Source organism: Taudactylus pleione, unplaced genomic scaffold (assembly GCF_031769625.1).
Source record: "Taudactylus pleione unplaced genomic scaffold, aTauple2 ptg000524l, whole genome shotgun sequence".
In the NCBI taxonomy this organism is placed as follows: Eukaryota; Metazoa; Chordata; class Amphibia; order Anura; family Myobatrachidae; genus Taudactylus; species Taudactylus pleione.
The window spans coordinates 4,995,994-5,013,491 of NW_028284926.1; the positions used below are offsets into that span (position 1 = coordinate 4,995,994).

Genomic DNA, 17,498 nt, shown 5'->3' on the forward strand with positions numbered 1-17,498 from the left:
TCAGCCAGTCAACAGCAGGAGGTCAAGGAATTTTTGATCACAAATAGGGTACTGTTTTCTGACTTACCAGGAAAAACCACAGTCATCAAACATGACATAGTCACTGACCCGGGGGTTAAAGTTAACCCAAAGCCCTAATTGAAGAATCACATAGTGAGTCGTCAAGTCCCATTGTGCTGATTCCAAAGCCCTATGGGAGTGTGCGTTTTTGTAATGACTTCCGAAAGCTGAAGTGTTTCAAAATTCGATGCCTACCCGATACCAAGGGTGGATGAACTAATTGAAAGGCTGGGGACAGCAAGATATTTAACCACTCTGGACCTAACCAAACGGTATTGGCAAGTGCCATTAACCAGAAACGCCAAAGAAAAAACAGCCTTTTCTGCACCAGAAGGGTTGTTTCATTACAAGATGCTACCCTTTGGGCTACATGGAGCACCTGCTACCTTTCAAAGAATGATGGATAGGATTCTAAGACCCCATAGATGATATGCTGCGGCTTGTCTGGATGATGTGGTCATACATAGTCTTAATTGGCAGTCTCACTTACCCAGAGTACAAGCAGTGTTAGACTCCATCTTTAAGGCAGGTTTGACAGCCAACCCGAAAAAGTGTTGTCTAGGGATGGAGGAAGTAAAATATCTGGGATACACCATTGGCAGAGGTTTGATAAAACCACAGCTCAATAAGATTGAGGCAATATAGAACTGGCCACGACCCCTCAATAAGAAGCAGGTGAGAGCCTTCTTAGGGATCACTGGATTCTATAGGAGGTTCATACCCAGTTTTGCCATCATTGCGGTCCCACTTACTGACCTTACCAAGGGCAAACAAAAAATCATGGTGAAATGGGGTCCTGAAGCGGAGAAAGCTTTACAAGAATTAAAAATAGCCATATGTACCCAACCTGTTCTGGTGACCCCTGATTTTGACAAAGAGTTTCTGGTACAAACCGATGCGTCCAGTGTAGGCATAGGAGCGGTCCTGTCCCAAAGCAAAGAGGGTGAGGAACACCCTATTTTGTACCTAAGAAGGAAATTGAATATACATGAGAGAAACTATGCCACAATGGAGAAGGAAGCTTTGGCCATAAAATGGGCGTTAGAAACTCTTAGGTACTATTTGGTGGGAAGAAAGTTCAAATTGATTACGGACCATGCCCCTCTGAAGGGGATGTCAGAAAACAAGGACAGTAACGCAAGAATAACAAGATGGTTCTTGGCACTACAAACCTTTAAATTTTCGGTAGAACACAGGCCAGGAAGCCAGCTGGCCAATGCAGACGCGTTGTCACGCGTTAATTGCTTGGGGGCTTCAGTTGTTCCGCCCCACAGGTCGAAACAAAGGGGGGGGGATATGTGATAGGGTCACTGGTAAAGTGGTCAGTGGTAGATACATTTGTTCTAAAAAAACCCAGGAGAAAGTAGATTTGACCCCCAGTGAAGCAGATTTGAGTGTCGGCTTTTTGAAAAGCCGGTTTGGGACCTGGGGGTGTGGATGTGAGGAAAGGGAGGGCTCCATCCACAGGCCACTCTGGGTTTTGGCCTGTTAGCCTGCTCATTAGGGTCTGCACTTGGAGATGGCTGATATAGGCTGTGTGTGATTGCAAGCTAGTGTCTCATACCTGGGAGAACAAGCAGACTGGCTGGCTCAGAGACACTTGATGCAAACTACCTGTAAGTCTTGTGCATATGCTTGTGTTGATGGTGGAGGCAGTAGGCCTCCACTATTTCTTTAGAGAAGGAACCTCTTGTCTAGTTAGCGCCCAGACGGGCTAGCATTTGCTTTTATGGTTTGTTTTCCTTTTATGTTGCACAATAAAGACTGATACCGACCAGCTAGTACGAGACCCCAGACTGGTGTACTGTTTTTCTGGCTGCTGTGTGTGTGAAGAGGGAGTCCATCTACCCCGGGAGAGGGACCCCTAATCCGGTCGTGTTACAATATATACATATATACACATATATATATATGTGTGTGAGTGATCAGTGCCTTCAAAGTGCTCAAAATAGTAATATATGTGCAAAAAGTGCACATAAATAATGTATAGCTTATCTTAAATAATCTTTCCTCTACCTGCTTCTGTGAACTGCTGCTGCATTCGAGGACGCAGCCGTCTGATCACTTGCTTTAACATCAGCATGACCGGGTATTTCTCGCTGCCGATGCTAATGAGGTTGCATTGGAACACGCAGGCCAGCATACGCGCGGCATCCATTCAGTGACGGGAGAGGGCTGGGGGAAGCCCAGCTTGTGAAACTCCCCACCAGCCTGACGTTATTTGGAGGGGTGCCATGGGGGCACGAATACAAATAATGTCACATAGGGGGAGTGGCCTATGGTAATTAGACCACCCCCCCCATTTTAGATTGCACCATGTTCAGAGCCGGCACAGGGAGCTCCGACCCCTGGAGCCGGCCCTGACGAAGGCATTGACATATGGCACCCCTCGGGAATGCCCTGTTTTCAAAGACCTTCCACCTTTCCCTGCCTCCAAACAGCTGCATCATGTCAGTCATGTTGCAGCTTAGGGGGCACTGCGACCACCGTCACAGACATCAATCGGCACATGATCATTACAGATCCCGCCAATGCGCCGATCGGCAACCATCAGAGTTTTAGGCAAACCTTTGGGTTTACGTTCTACTCTGAAACAGGTCCTTTGGGGTATATTTACTAAAATGCAGGTTTTTAGAAGTGGAGATGTTGTCCATAGCAACCAATCAGATTCTACTTAACATTTATCTAGCACCTTCTGGAAGATAATAGCTAGAATCTGATTGGTTGCTATGGGCAACATCTCCACTTCTAAAAACCCGCACCTTAGTAAATATACCCCTTTGTGTCTATGCTGTGTAAGAACATGATGGCCGAAGTCGCATACAAAGCTGAAATTTGCAGCAGCCAACACAGAATTGACCTCATTTTAATGAGCATGAGAGTTATTCTCTAGTACACACAAAACACTTAATGCCAAATTCTCCTGGGAAGAGGTGCAAAATTATTTGTAAATTAAGAAAACTTTGCTCAATTCTATCTGCGCAGTAATGAGAAGAGATAGCTGTGTCTTCATATTCTATCACAAGAACAGGTTTCAGCCTCTCAAACCCCACAAGCTGTGACATCTGTGACTGTAAAGACTAAGGGCCTCATTCAGAGGCGGTCGGAGGATACAAGCGGTCGCTCAGAAACTGGGCGGCCGCTTGCATCCTGACCGCCCGCCTCTGTTTCGGTCGTTAGGCTGTGGGTTAACACCCACAGCTCTAACGACCGCTAGGGTGATGGTCACGATGGTCATTGACCATCGCGACCATCGGGGCTTACGACGGGACCCTAGGGTAGGGTCTCACTTGTCGTAAGCCCCGGAGAGCTTCTGGCTCTGTCAGAACCGGAAGCTCTCCACTGACATCACTAGTGATGTCAGTGGGGCCTCCCCCAAACGGCAGGCGTTCCCATGGGAACGCCTCCGTTTGGGCTGCCACCCCCCCGGCCCGCCTTCCAAATGGGGCGAGCTGTCAATCAACATCGACAGCTCGCCCCCTTTGGAAAGAGACCCGCTACAACCGGCGCTGTCGGTCGTAGCGGGTCTCACGCATGCGCACGAAGGAGCCGGCTCCCTCGTGTGCATGCGCACTAGACAAACATCGAGGCGGCCATGCGGTCGTAGACCGTACGGCCGCCTCTGAATGAAGGCCTAAATACTGTACACTGGCACATTCACAGGTTCAGATTTCGGGGAAAGTTAAATAATCAGCTGAATTTAATGGACGTGTAATGGTGAAAATCTGTTAATTACCTAGACAGGGCCTGGTGCAGATGTGGTCACAGGTTAGGTGTAATAGACGCCTGGAAAGCCTCAGGTGAATATAGAGCATTTAAGAGTACTGTATGTCCATATGCTGGTGTGCAGGTCTGTAACAGTAGCATACATGGCAAGATGTACTAAGCTCTGAAAAGTGATAAACTGGAGAGTGATTAACCAGCAGCCACTCAGCTGCTAATACCCCTTTCAGATATACAACCCGGGAAATGTCCTGCTCAGACCCGGGAATTTCTCCTGTGCAAATTTCCGGGTATTTGGTAGAGACCCCCCTTTCACATTACAGTGTCTACCTGGGAAATTCCCAGGTAGACCCCTTTCAGACAAGAGCAGGGTTTTTCTGCTTGCAGCTTACCTGCCTCTTCTCTGCCATCTGCTCCTCCCAGCCTATCCCCTCTCTGGCTGCTGCTGATGTCATCATTCAGCTGCCGGAAGCCGGCCAATCATAATGCAGATTTTTTTTATTATTATTTTTTTTCAATTTCTTTGAATTCCCTGGGGATCCAGCGGGAGTGCGGGCGGCCCGCTATGACAGGGACCAGTCGGCGGTCTCCAGCGCGGGTGTCCCCATCGTCCGGCTGGGGTTCTCTGTACACAGCCGGCCGGCGCTGGGGGTGGTGAGCAGCAGCGCTGAGCGTCCTATAGGATGCTCTGCACTGCCAACTCAAAGCAGCAGCGCTGAGCATATAGGACGCTCTGTGCTGTCAACTCCATGTAAAAGCTGTTTGGTGCTGCCCGGGAGTAGTAAATTCCCGGGTAGCACCATTCAGACAGAAGCAGGGTAATTTCCCAGGACTTAAGTCCTGGGAAAAACCCTGGTCGATTGAAGGGTCGGCTACCCGGGAAGGTGTTCCTGGGTAGGTACCTTTCAGACAGACGCGACTACCCGGGGATTTGGCTGAGGCAGGCCAAATTCACAGGAATCTCGAGATGTCTGAAAGGGGTATTGCTGTCATTTTTCAAACACAGCCTGTAACATGACAGTTAGGAACTGAGTGGCTGGTGGTTTATCACTCTCCAGTTTATCACTTTTCAGAGCTTAGTACATCTACAAAAATCACATACAATATACTCATCTTTTAAGTATTTGTTTAGTTTACAAACTAAATTATCTCATGTATGAAAGAAAAAAATGTCACAATGGGGCTGACTAAGTTGGATGAATCTGCAGGAACTGGTCTGTATCGCTGCGGCAGCTTACTTACTAGCCTTTCCTAATGCGATAATCCGCTCGTGTATGCCGGACAAACATGCCTCTGCGGAACTGAACGCCGTCCCGCCCATTGTGTTTCCATCTGTAGCCGCCATCATTAGTCTCTGGACTTGCAGTCACTCCGTGCTAAGTGCAAAAGATCTATCTGAGACAGGCGCCCCCATCTGCATCCGTAGGTTACTTAAGTTGCCCGACACGCCCACCACACACCCATGACACTCACTATATTCAATACAAGGTAAAGCCCAGAAACGCCTATTTCACAGAAAGAGAGTTCCGATCCAGCCAACCCCATCCGCGCCTGTATCCCTGATTCGGAGCGTGTGCAGTGGCCGATTTTACGGCGCTTACGCAGTATGCCGAAATCCGCAAGAGGCATCCAAAAACCCACTTGCGGCCAACTTGGAATCATGCCTGATGTATGTGCATACAATCAATGACAAGCGGCTCGCTGGTGCTGTCAATCATCATCATCCGGAGTTTGCACATCCTCGCCCACAAATTATGCATAGGCGTCTTTTAACTCTGGTCACCGATGTTCACGCAGAGTGATCCGATGGATGCGTCTTTGGGCGCAGATGCGGATCACATAAGCCGGCATGAGGCACTATTTACACTAGACCCCTCCTGCAGCATTACCATATTTTAAGCGCAGTAGCTGCGTCTTTGCGTTACTGCATCCATCCCTGAATCAGCCCCAATATGAAGAGATGTTCAAAATCGTTTATAGTTGGAACTGTTCTAAAAGGTTGAAATATTCAGATTTTGGATTAGGCTGAAATTATTGAGCAATATTCCAGCCAGGCAAATAGGCCCAAGCTGAGACGGCAGCGTCATTATGCATTTTTAACGTTTTCTTATGCAAATGATAAATGTATTTATTAAGGCGTGAACGGGCAGAAAAGCTAAATTTCACCGTTTATTTTCATGTATTTTAAACATGAACTCTGAACTCAGGCTTCGCAGTGATAACATACACACCATGGCGGCCAAACCGAAGAGAAAAATTCCAGATATCAGTTTAAATGAATAATGTCTCATATAGTTTGAGCCACTTCAATGATGGACGGTCTTAATAAACCTAAATAAAGTGCGCAGCCTGCCGAATCAGATGGACTGGGAGATTTTACCGGTGCTCTCTGCAATTTAGTATTTTCTGGTTGAACCTTCCCCAGATCTCTGGTCCAATGTCACCTCCTTGTCCCACTGCCCTTCATTATAACGAAGACTCCTGTATCTTCAGGAGACCCCATCAAAATGTAGCAGTGAGCCCAGTCATGTCTCTTTACACCCCTGCCCATATATATGTATTGTGTGAGGGGAAGTCGACCCTGTCTTTAGATCAATGGTCACAGTTTAACGGTTATATTTTTATATTGGCTTATGTACATCAACGGAAAGACTGCCTTTATAAAATGTACCTACACAGGCTGAGTGTTATGACCATGTCCTAGACACAGATACCTTCCGTGTGCTATAAAAAGCTACACAGCTGAAAAGCTCCATGGACTAAGGCTGAATAAAGAAAGCCTTCATAGAAGGAATACTAGGTGACCATTGCTTCATATGGCTACAATTTCTTTGGTTTCCTAATTACTCCAATTGACATAGGGCCTGATTCAGAGCCGCTCGCTATTTGCGGTCGTTCGTTCTAAAACAAGGGGTGGCTATTCAAATGAACCGTTCGCTAAATGCGGTCTGTTCACGCCTCTAAGTCTGAACGAGCGAGCAAAACTTGCGGTTGTAATTTTGAAAAATACGCCCTCTGGCCGCTCGCATCCTACGTCATGTCCGCTATTTATTAGATTAATCGAGCACATCGAACAGTGTATGAACTGCTCGCTATTCTTGTGGCTGTTTTTTTCAACCGCTATTTTGCGATCAGTTTGGGGTAAAAAAAAAACAAGTGACGTGGTCAATGACGCTGCTGTATTAATTATGCACTCCCTTAAAACGCTCGTTTTGACCTTTAAGCACGCCTGGGAGGTTGAAGGCGTGTAATGCCTCAGATCCTTTTTCCGTGCCTCAGTTCACTCAGGGCCTGATGTAGAGTTTGATGTGAGTCTGTAATAGAACATGCAAGCATGCTCTGATACTAGAGGTGCTCTAACAGAGGCAACTTGGCTCTTACTACACCCAGATCACCTCTTTCATGTAAGAAACACTGGCGATTGGGTCACCGGTGCGCGACGCATGGAAACGGGGTGTCATTGTGGCACGTGCAGGTAGTTATCTCTATGAGATCACTTGTTTAAGCGGCAAACAACAGTCCAAGAGGACACCCAATCACTACCTACATGATATTCTGGTGCCACTAGGCTTGCCAAAGGTCTAAGCTATGGCTAATGCCTCTGTGATTGAGCGCCAGACAGCGTAGGGTTTACATTGCTGGCCCCCAAAACTGTGCGATAGGAAATCACTGTAAAATAGAGACGTGCTCCGACCCCTTTTGGTATTTGTTTGGGATCTGGATTTATCTCCGTGTTTTGGTGTTGGATCTGAATTTTTTTTTTTATGTAAATGTTAAAAAGTTTTTAAAAACAGCTAAAATCATGTAATTCTGGCAATCTAAAACCCCAAATTGTGATTTAAAATACGAATTCCGAACCGCTGGAAGACGAGAACCGTGACTCGGATTTATCCGAATCTCCTCAGGAGATTAGAACTGCCACTTCGCTTCGTGTGGAGTTAGATTTCTGGAGAACCGAGACGCACATCTCTATTGTACAACCTACTTTAATGATGAATGGGTTCAAATTATTCATTCACGGTACTAACCGACAACATACACAATGAGACACTTATTACACAACATAAGTTACAGCAACAACAACAAAAAATCAAAAACCAAACAGTATGACAGGTGTATGGCAGGTTGTGTATGGCACACTATGGGGGAGATGTATCAAATATTCAAGAGAGATACAGTGGAGAAGTAGCCCAGGGTAACCAATCAGCTTCTAGTTGTCATTTATCTAGCACAGTCTATAAAATGACAGCTACAAGCGGATTGGTTGCTATGGACAACTTCTCCACGTTATCTTTCTCGAAGGTTTGATGCAACTCCCCCTAAGTATGTTATGAATAGGTGTGTGAGGTAATGTGGGGGTTATCCTTTACACTTGGTGGAGATGGAATCCCTTCATAACAACCAATACATATTGGACCTCATTCAGATTCGGTCGTTGCGGCTGCACGGTCATAAGGTAAAAGGGGCCGGATATGCAAATGAAGTGCTCGCAAGTTGCGTCGTTAAGATGGGATCATTAGCTGGACGAGCGAGGGGAGGATGCGGCCGTAAGACTAAAAATACGCCCCCTTCTCGTTCGCATTACACGTCATCTCCTGGGATATAAGGATTAATCGAGACCATCGGGAACCATCGGAGCTGGTCGTAGACCTTAAGGTTGACCATACCCTCTCTTAAGCACTACGATCAAGTCAGTGTAAAAACCTCCCATGTCACATGTGCCATGACACTACTTAGTTAATTATGCACTCCCATAAAACGCCATTTGCATAGTCAGGCACGCCTGCGTTCGGATCTCCACTCCCCCGTTCACAAGCACCTTCCCCTGTTACCACCCACAAACGCCTCATCCTGTCACTCAAACTAACGACCTGGCCGTGTTCAAGGAGGGAGCAATCTCTGATTGTAATAGCTAGTTTGCACACGCGCATTGCGAATTTTACGCATGCGCAGTTTAGCGAACATCGGTGGCGTACGACTGAGCGGCTGCAACGACCGACTCTGAATGAGGTCCATTATCCAGAGCTGTTCCGGATCCCACCCCAAGCACGCCATCGGAGGCTCCTGTGTTACATTACTTGTACGGAGGGCTGGAAATGCTTTTACCAGAAGTGAGGGAAATGATATTACCTCCAGGGATATCGGTCAGCTCATTTAATGGCGGAACACTCTCCAGCTTATCGGCATACTCCTTCCCAGCCTGGCGCTGTGCGTAGCGAGCTTCAATCTCTTTCTTGGTCCTCGGGATCCGACATTTGAAGATGCAGCACAGCATGATGACTTCGTGGGGGAACAACATGCAAACAGAAATAAGAAAATGGTTTGTGAGTTATTTTATTTTGCTGATATAAAGCAGCTGTGAGGACATCGGTCTTTGCAGGTTTCACTTTCTAATATCTCTCAAAACAGTTCAGGAAAAAGCTTTGTGTAGGATGAGGATTGTAGGGCTCCATTACAAAAGGGCAACTGCTCTTTTGAGAGGTCGTAAGCCTATTATTGCACAAACACATTAGGGGTCTATGTATCATGTCGGTTTTTTACATAAAATTATTGCGAAACTGCAGTTTCTACACTCTTTTATGTAGTGTATCTATGTACTAAAAGCACAATGCAGGAGATTTCACAGAATTCTCCGGCAAAGTGCTAATTAGCACTGCAGATCGCAGTCCCTACTATTATCAATGGGGACTGCGATCTGATCCCTATGTACTAAACTCCAAAAAAAAACCAAAGCTTTTCGGAGTTTAGCCCCGGTACTATACACCATCTTCATATGGTGTAAACTACTGTAAGCCTATGGGAGCTCCAGGGGCAGGAGAGAGATATTTTTGCAGCTCCAGGCCAGTTCAATCTACTTTTCTGCCCTAGGGATCTATGTACTAATAATCCTGGAACTGCAGCGATTATCATCTATCCATATCGCAGGGGACATTTTAATTTTTAATGAAAATGTCCCCGCTATATAGAAAGGGGAAATATCAGGGACAATGGTGCCAGTAACCGCTGTCCCTGCAAGTTATATCCCTAGCTAATTGTAGAAGTTGAAAGACTTCTCCGGGTGCAGCTGACACTGCACACGAGCCGTGTCACCTTCCGGAACTGGCCGGGGGCTGCAGGGGAGAGATCACAAGATCTCTCTCCTGTTCCTGGAGCCTCCGTAGGCTTATACTACTTTACACCTTCTGAAGATGGTGTAAACTACCAGGACTAAACTCCGAAAAGCTTTGGTTTTTGGAGTTTAGTAGGGGTCAGATCATAGTCCTTATTGATAATAATGGGGACTGCGATCTGCAGCGCCAATTAGCACTTTGTCAGAGATTGCTGTGAAATCTCCTGCATTGTGCTTTTAGTACGTAGGTACACTACATAAAATCATACTTGCCAACTCTCCCTGATTGTCAGGGAGACTCCCTGAAATAGTAGCAATCTCCCTGTCTCCCTGAAGAGTCTAGTAATCTTCTTTATTGCACCTTACCCCCATTATGTAGCTGTTATATTAAAAAAAAACAGAGATATATACATTCAAATGGGATCATTAGTATAATTTCCCTGCATTGGGTATAAGGTACAATGATGCCTATGGCTACATGTGTTTTCTGAGAAGTATCAGTGTGTTTTCATCTCCAATTCGATCTTACTAACCGCTCTGGGGCTCATTTACATTTGTATCTAAATCAATTTTTTGACACGAATCTCAGATGTAGTAGTACACGCCCACTTTAAAACGCGCTTATAGTTGATGGTTTTACAATCTCCCTGAAATGCTTTTTCAAAGTAGGCAAGTATGGTAAAATTATGCAGAAACTCCAGTTTCTGCATAATTTAATTTAACAAACAGCTTGATACATAGGGCTTTATTCAGAGGCGGCTATACGGTCTACGACCGCACGGCCGCCTCGATGTTTGTCTAGTGTGCATGCGCAGGAGGGAGCCGGCTCCTTCGTGCGCATGCGTGAGACCCGCTACGACCGACAGCGCCGGTCGTAGAGGGTATCTTTCCAAAGGGGGCGAGCTGTCGATGTTGATTTACAGCTCGCCCTGTTTTGGAAGGCGGGCCGGGGGGGTTTGCAGCCCAAACGAAGGCGTTCCCATGGGAACGCCTGCCATTTGGGGGAGGCCCCACTAACATCACTAGTGATGTCAGTGGAGAGCTTCCGGCTCTGACAGAGCCAGAAGCTCTCCGGGGCTTACGACAAGTGAGACCCTACCCTAGGGTTTCGTCGTAAGCCCCGATGGTCGCGAAGGTCAATGACCATCGCAACCATCACCCTAGCGGTCGTTAGAGCTGTGGGTGTTAACCCACAGCCTAACGACTGAAACAGAGGCGGCCGGTCAGGATGCAAGCGGCCGCCCAGTTTCTGAGCGACCGCTTGCATCCTCCGACCGCCTCTGAATGAGGGCCATAGTCCCCTTAAGGCGCGTATCTACTAAATGATAAAGTGGATGATTTAAACTATAGCAATATCATTCTCGTTCACCATCCGCAATATTGTTCAGTGGCTCCCGCTGGTCGTTGATGATATCTTTCATCGCACGTACTGGCAGGGCAACCAGACATATCGTCAGGTTCTGCAAGTACGGCGATGAGGGTGGATGCCGGCACTGAACGATATCGTTATCGACATTGAGCCCGACACTGCAGGGTAAACACTAGACGATATCGCTCATGGAGCATATCATCTAATAGATACGCACCTTTACTCTTTGGGATTAAAGACAGGGTATGAAAACGGGTTGGTCGTCAGGTGTATGTGGTAAATACATAAAAATGTGCACAATTAATGCTGTTTGGGCCAAATTACTATGACTTAATTTTTTATAGTATAGACTTTACTACCGTAGCATTAGTAGAATTATATTATTACACCACTGTGGACCGGATTCTGAGCCGGGCGCAGTAGTAGTGGCGACCTGTGAGTCTTTTTTTGTTTGCCGCTGCTACTTTATGCTAATGCCACTACAATACCGTGCATCCAAATATGCAAGGACTGAGACGCCAACTCGCAGCGTCTATAGAGTCTGCATTACCATCTGGTGCATCCTTGGGTGCCTCATTGAGAAACATTATTGACAGTTGCACTAACCCCATGGCAGGTGCAATTCTCCCTCTATGAGTATGTGAGCTGCTGTGAGTCTCTGTACACAACTGCTTTTAGCAACCCGTCCACGACACTCCCATAAGCTATAATAGGCCTGATTTATCACCGAGAGAGTGATAACATTTATTGCGTATGATAAATGGTGCTCCAGCCAATCATCTCCCAGCTGTCACTTTTCAAACAGATGACAGTTGGGAGCTGATTGGCTGGAAAACCATTTATCATACACAGCGGGTTTTGATCACTCTCTGCGAGTGATAAAAACTCATTGATAAATCTGGCCCTATGGGGCCTATTCATCAACAGTAAAATAACGTTTTTAAGGACATTTTCCTTAAATAACGTTATTTTGGTATTCATGAACAGACTTAGCACAGGAGATATCACAGATATCTCCTTGCTAAGTTCCCCTGCGTTAATTTCCACACTCCCCATACATTAGTACATTAGTACATTAGTATTAGTACATTAGTACATTAGTATGGGGATGTGGAAATTATGGTATTCATCAAATTCCGAAAATTATCAATTTTCGGAATTTGATGCAGTTACTATTCGCCACTGTGAGGTGGCGAATAGCAGATGAAACTTACCTGTATCAGCGTGTGCAGGTCCCCCGACGAGTCCCTCCGGCGCTCTGCTCCGTCCTCAGGCTCCGGAGGCTGGTCTGTTATGTGTGCTCCCCAGCAGAGCACAAGAAAGTTTAGAAAAAGAAAAAAAAAATTATTTTTTTTTCTAATCTGTCATGTGGTCTGCTGGGAAACCACATGACAGAGCAGCAGGACGGAGCCGGAGGCTGCTGCGCGGACAGGTAAGTCGGGGGGGGGGGGGTGAGCGGAGGGGGTGGGGGGTGGGGGTCGGGGGGGGGGTACAAAACTTACCGCATCTGTAGGCACTGCTGCGCATGCGATGGTTTTACAGATGTAACAGCGCATGCGCAGCACTGTTTCCAGATGCGATAAGGTAGTGTAGACAGGGAAAGTATCTATTTCCCGAAAAGCTGTCATCGCAAAAATGACAGCTTTTCGGAATAGATACTTATGGAGAGGTGGAATGATGAATTCCACCTATAATTAGCTAGAACTCCATGAGAGTTCTAAAGCTAATTATCTCCATTGAATTTTTATGTTTAACGAATAGGCCCCTATATCTCCATGCATCCTTTTAACCACCCCCCTGTTACTTTCTAGTCACTATCCATTCATTTCTGCTACTGTGCATCTAAATTTGTTCTGCATGTCTGTACGAATAAGATCGGTACAATTCAGACATCGCCACTGCGTCCGACTCAGAATCAGGCCCTATGACTTGTATGCTTTCAGTTACAGTACTTCACATTTAGGTGCTGTTGTTCTTTCCAGGCTGTAAAGACATAGGGCCTGATTCATAGCCGCTCGTAAGCGGCCGCTCGTTCACTCCGAGCGATGTTTGCCCAATTGCGCATGCGTACGGATCGTTATACGCATGCGCGAACTAGTCAGTGCGGTCGAAATTCATGTGCTCGCAAAATAGCGAATGCCTTAAAATTTGAGTGACAGAATGAGGCGTATGTGGGTGGTAACAGGGGAAGGTGCTTGAAAACGGGGAGTGGAGATCCGAACGCAGGCGTGCTTAAAGGTCAAAACGGGCGTTTTAAGGGTGTGCATAATTAAAACAGCAGCGTCATTGACCACGTCACTGGGTTATTTTATAGCCAGAACTGCTCGCAAGATTGTGGTAGCAAAAACCAACCCCAAGAATAGCGAGCAGTTCATACGCTGGTCGATGTACTCGATTAATCTAATAAATAGCGGACATGACGTAGGATGCGAGCGGCCAGGGGGCATATTTTTCCAAAAAACGACCGCAAGTTTTGTTCGCTCGTTCAGACCTAGAGGCGTGAACAGACCGCAAAGAGCGAACAGTTCATTTGAATAGCCACCCCTATTTTCGGGACGAGCGAGCGCTAATTGCGTCCGGCTCTGAATCAGGCCCATAGAGCTACTTTTAAGAATCTGGTATTTCTACTGATGTTGGCGAACCAGCCAAGTGGTGCTGAAAGCACTAGCCCTCTCAGAGGAGTATAGAAAGACCCTGCCCAACTATCTAAATGGCACCTGAAAGTACATACAGTACGATGAACAGGAAGGTTACATACATCTTATGCAGTGACAATAAAAATTAAAATGATACACTCTATATAGCATTACTACCAATGGTTCCAAGTTGCATTCTCTTCCTGCACAATTATTTCATATTTCTACCAGATGTGAGATGCTGGCGATCAGGTCTTGTTCTATACTTTCATTTTCCCAACCAGTTGCACTTTGATGGAAAACAGCATTTCTAGATGTACTTTGCCAAATGTTGAAAATCATACGGCTTTGGGGACTCATTAACATAAATATATCATGATGCACTTTTGGTTGATCCTTGCAGCCTTGGAAAGCAGATGCACAAATAAGGTCACATAGGTATGCAATTCTGAATTAAATTGTATTAAATTATTTAGGAACAAGGTGACAGCGTGATTTCATGGGGGAAGATCAACCCTAACAAATATGATTTCTTCTTATGACAAGGTTAGTTTGAAATTTATTTTATTATTTATTTATTACCAGTTATTTATATAGCACACACATATTCCGCAGCGCTGTACAGAGAATATTTGGCCATTCACATCAGTCCCTGCCCCAGTGGAGCTTACAGTCTATGGGCCTGATTCAGAGCCGCTCGTAAGCGGCCGCTCGTTCGCTCCGAGTGATGTTTGCCCAACTGCGCATGCGTACGGATCGTTATACGCATGCGCGAACCAGTCAGTGCGGTCGAAATTCATGTGCTCGCAAAATAGCGAATGCCTGATAATTTGAGTGACAGGAGTAGGCGTATGTGGGTGGTAACGGGGGAAGGTGCTTGAAAACGGGGAGTGGAGATCCGAACGCAGGCGTGCTTAAAGGTCAAAATGGGCGTTTTATGGGTGTGCATAATTAAAACAGCAGCGTCATTGACCACGTCACTGGGTTATTTTATAGCCAGAACTGCTCGCAAAATTGTGGTAGCAAAACCCAACCCCAAGAATAGCGAGCAGTTCATACTCTGGTCGATGTACTCGATTAATCTAATAAATAGCGGACATGACGTAGGATGCGAGCGGCCAGGGGGCGTATTTTTTCAAAAAACGACCGCAAGTTTTGTTCGCTCGTTCAGACCTAGAGACGTGAACAGACCGCAAAGAGCGAACAAATTTTATTTGAATAGCCACCCCTATTTTCTGGACGAGCGAGCGCTAATTGCGTCCGGCTCTGAATCAGGCCCAATATTCCCTACCACATGTGCACACACATACACACTAGGATTAATTTATGCTGGGAGCCAATTAACCCACCAGTATATTTTTGGAGTGTGGGAAGAAACTGGAGCACCCGGAGGAAACCCACGCAAGCACAGGGAAAATATACAACCCCACACAGTTAAGGCCCTAGTGGGAATGGAACCCACGACCTCAGTGCTATGAGACAGTAATGCTAACCATTACACCATCTGTGCTGCCCGAATTGGATTTTGCTACTGAAACAAATGTGATTTATAGGGAAGAAAGTCATACAGCACAGTATTTAGTGGATACTTGGTTATCACTGAGGGATATAAGACAGGACAGTGATAACTGGAGCATATACAGAATGATTTAAAGTTATGAGTGGTATACTGTGGGCATCTGTATGAAGCCCTGTACTTGTATGGCTCAAAAAATACAGTCCACATACTGTATTTATGGAGGAGACTAACTATTTTAGATGGTTATTAACATAGATTAGTATAGTGAATTGCTACTTGAAGGTTTAAACAAAATAGGAAACTGGGCAACAACATGGCAGATGAAATTCAATGTAGGTAAATGTGGGATGTGGTAAGAATTGTTACACATTAAATACCATAGAATACAATTGGAAGATACTGAGATGGACGGGTGCAGAGGCGTCTTAAGAGAGGAGGGGGTCCATGTGCATTCCCCGTGCGGGGCCCCCTCCTCTCTTCCCGGTGGCCGGCAGCCGACTGACATGGCTGGCCAGCCACCGGAACATTAGTACACTCCGGGCAGTGTGCCCGGAGTCTACTGCACATGAGCAGAATGCCGGGAAAATGGCCGCGGCGCCCATTTTCCGGTATTCTGAGCATCGCAGACATCCACCGCAGGACCACGGACAGGTAAGTTTAAAAACACATGGGTGCAGGGTGTGCGGTGCGGGGCCTCCCTGGACCCGGGGGCATGTCTGCCCCGCACACACTGCACCCATTATTACCACTGGCCGCATGGCCGGCTGTTCAAATCCCGACAGTGGTGAAGATCCCGATCGCTAATAAGGTAAGTATAACTAACCCTATTTTTCCCCCCTAACCCTCCCTTAGGGGTGCCTAACCCTAACCTCCCCTAGTGCCTAACCCTAACCAGCCTCTAAGTGCCTAAAGCTAACCCCCCCAATTCCAGCAGCCTAAACCGAAGTCTCCTGGGGAGGGGGTGCGTAATCCTAACCTCCCCCCGGGGGTGCCTAACCCTAACGCGCCCTTCTCCTAGCCTAAACCTAACCCTCCTGGGGGGGTGGTGCCTTGCCCTAAGTCCCCCCGGGAGCTCTAAACCTAACCCTCCCCCCGTGACTGACTGTGCCTGGCTTACCTTCATTCAGTATGCCGGTCGTTGGGGCTCCCAGCATAGGTCTAATGATGGACGTCATTAGTACTTAGCAAGGATTTAACAGTCGGGAAGCCAGCGGTCGGCATTTAGACTGTCGGCTTCCTGTGACAACCTCCCAGATGGACAATGACTTAGAAAGACTAATTAGCAGAACGTGTGCAGACTGCATACAGGGTGAGATACAGGGTGAGAGCACATCGTCAGCATGAGGTAAAGGTTTAGGCATTGCACTATAAGGAGAACATAGAAGGACTACAGGGGGTCCAGGACTAGGTCACCTCATAAATAAAGGCAAGATTAAGAATAAATTATAAAGAGAGGTTACAGGAACTAGGTTTATTTACTTTGGAAAGCAGAGGTGACCTGATTAATATGCATAAATATATTTAAAGCCAATACAAAGACTTTTGCTATTCACTTTTTGTACAATGTAGAGAATAAGGGCCCATCAACTGTGATTGGAAGATGTTTTCACCATCAGCATGGGAAGGGGTCTTTACTGTTCAGGCGGTTATACTGCTGAATTGCTCACCAGGGGGGAAGTGATGACTAATTCACAAACAAAATATAAAAAGCTCATTATATAAAATGGTGTCTGTATGTATTTGTAGTATTTTTAGTAAAACAAATTATGGGTGTGATTGATGTAGGGAATTTATTATATTGAATTTTTTTTTTTTTTTTGCATTATTTATCAAATTAATTTTTTTTCGAATTTTCCACTGACAATTGTTGCACTGTTTTTATATATTTTTTTGTCTTTCCTCTGAGTAGTAAGGCTGGTGTAATGGTCACCATTACTGCCTTACAGAAATGAGGTCTTGGGTTCAATTCCCTCCAGGTGCTTCGATTTCCTGCCACAATCCAAAAACCTACCTGTAGGTTAATTGGTTTCTGACAAAAATTATTCCTAGTGTGTGTGCGCCCATGTGCTTGGGAATATAGAT

At 46.1% G+C, this 17,498-nt stretch overlaps 1 protein-coding gene across 2 annotated transcripts in view; it reads right to left on the reverse strand.

Annotated features, from left to right (window-relative positions):
- The window catches only part of LOC148501231 (transmembrane inner ear expressed protein-like), a 223,917-nt gene that overhangs the window by 99,757 nt on the left and 106,662 nt on the right, over positions 1-17,498 (reverse strand). For both annotated transcript variants that reach the window (XM_088450794.1, XM_088450795.1), the window contains exon 3: positions 8,914-9,063. In XM_088450794.1, coding sequence (XP_088306920.1) covers positions 8,914-9,063 — 150 coding nt within the window. The remainder of the gene's footprint in view (positions 1-8,913; positions 9,064-17,498) is intronic.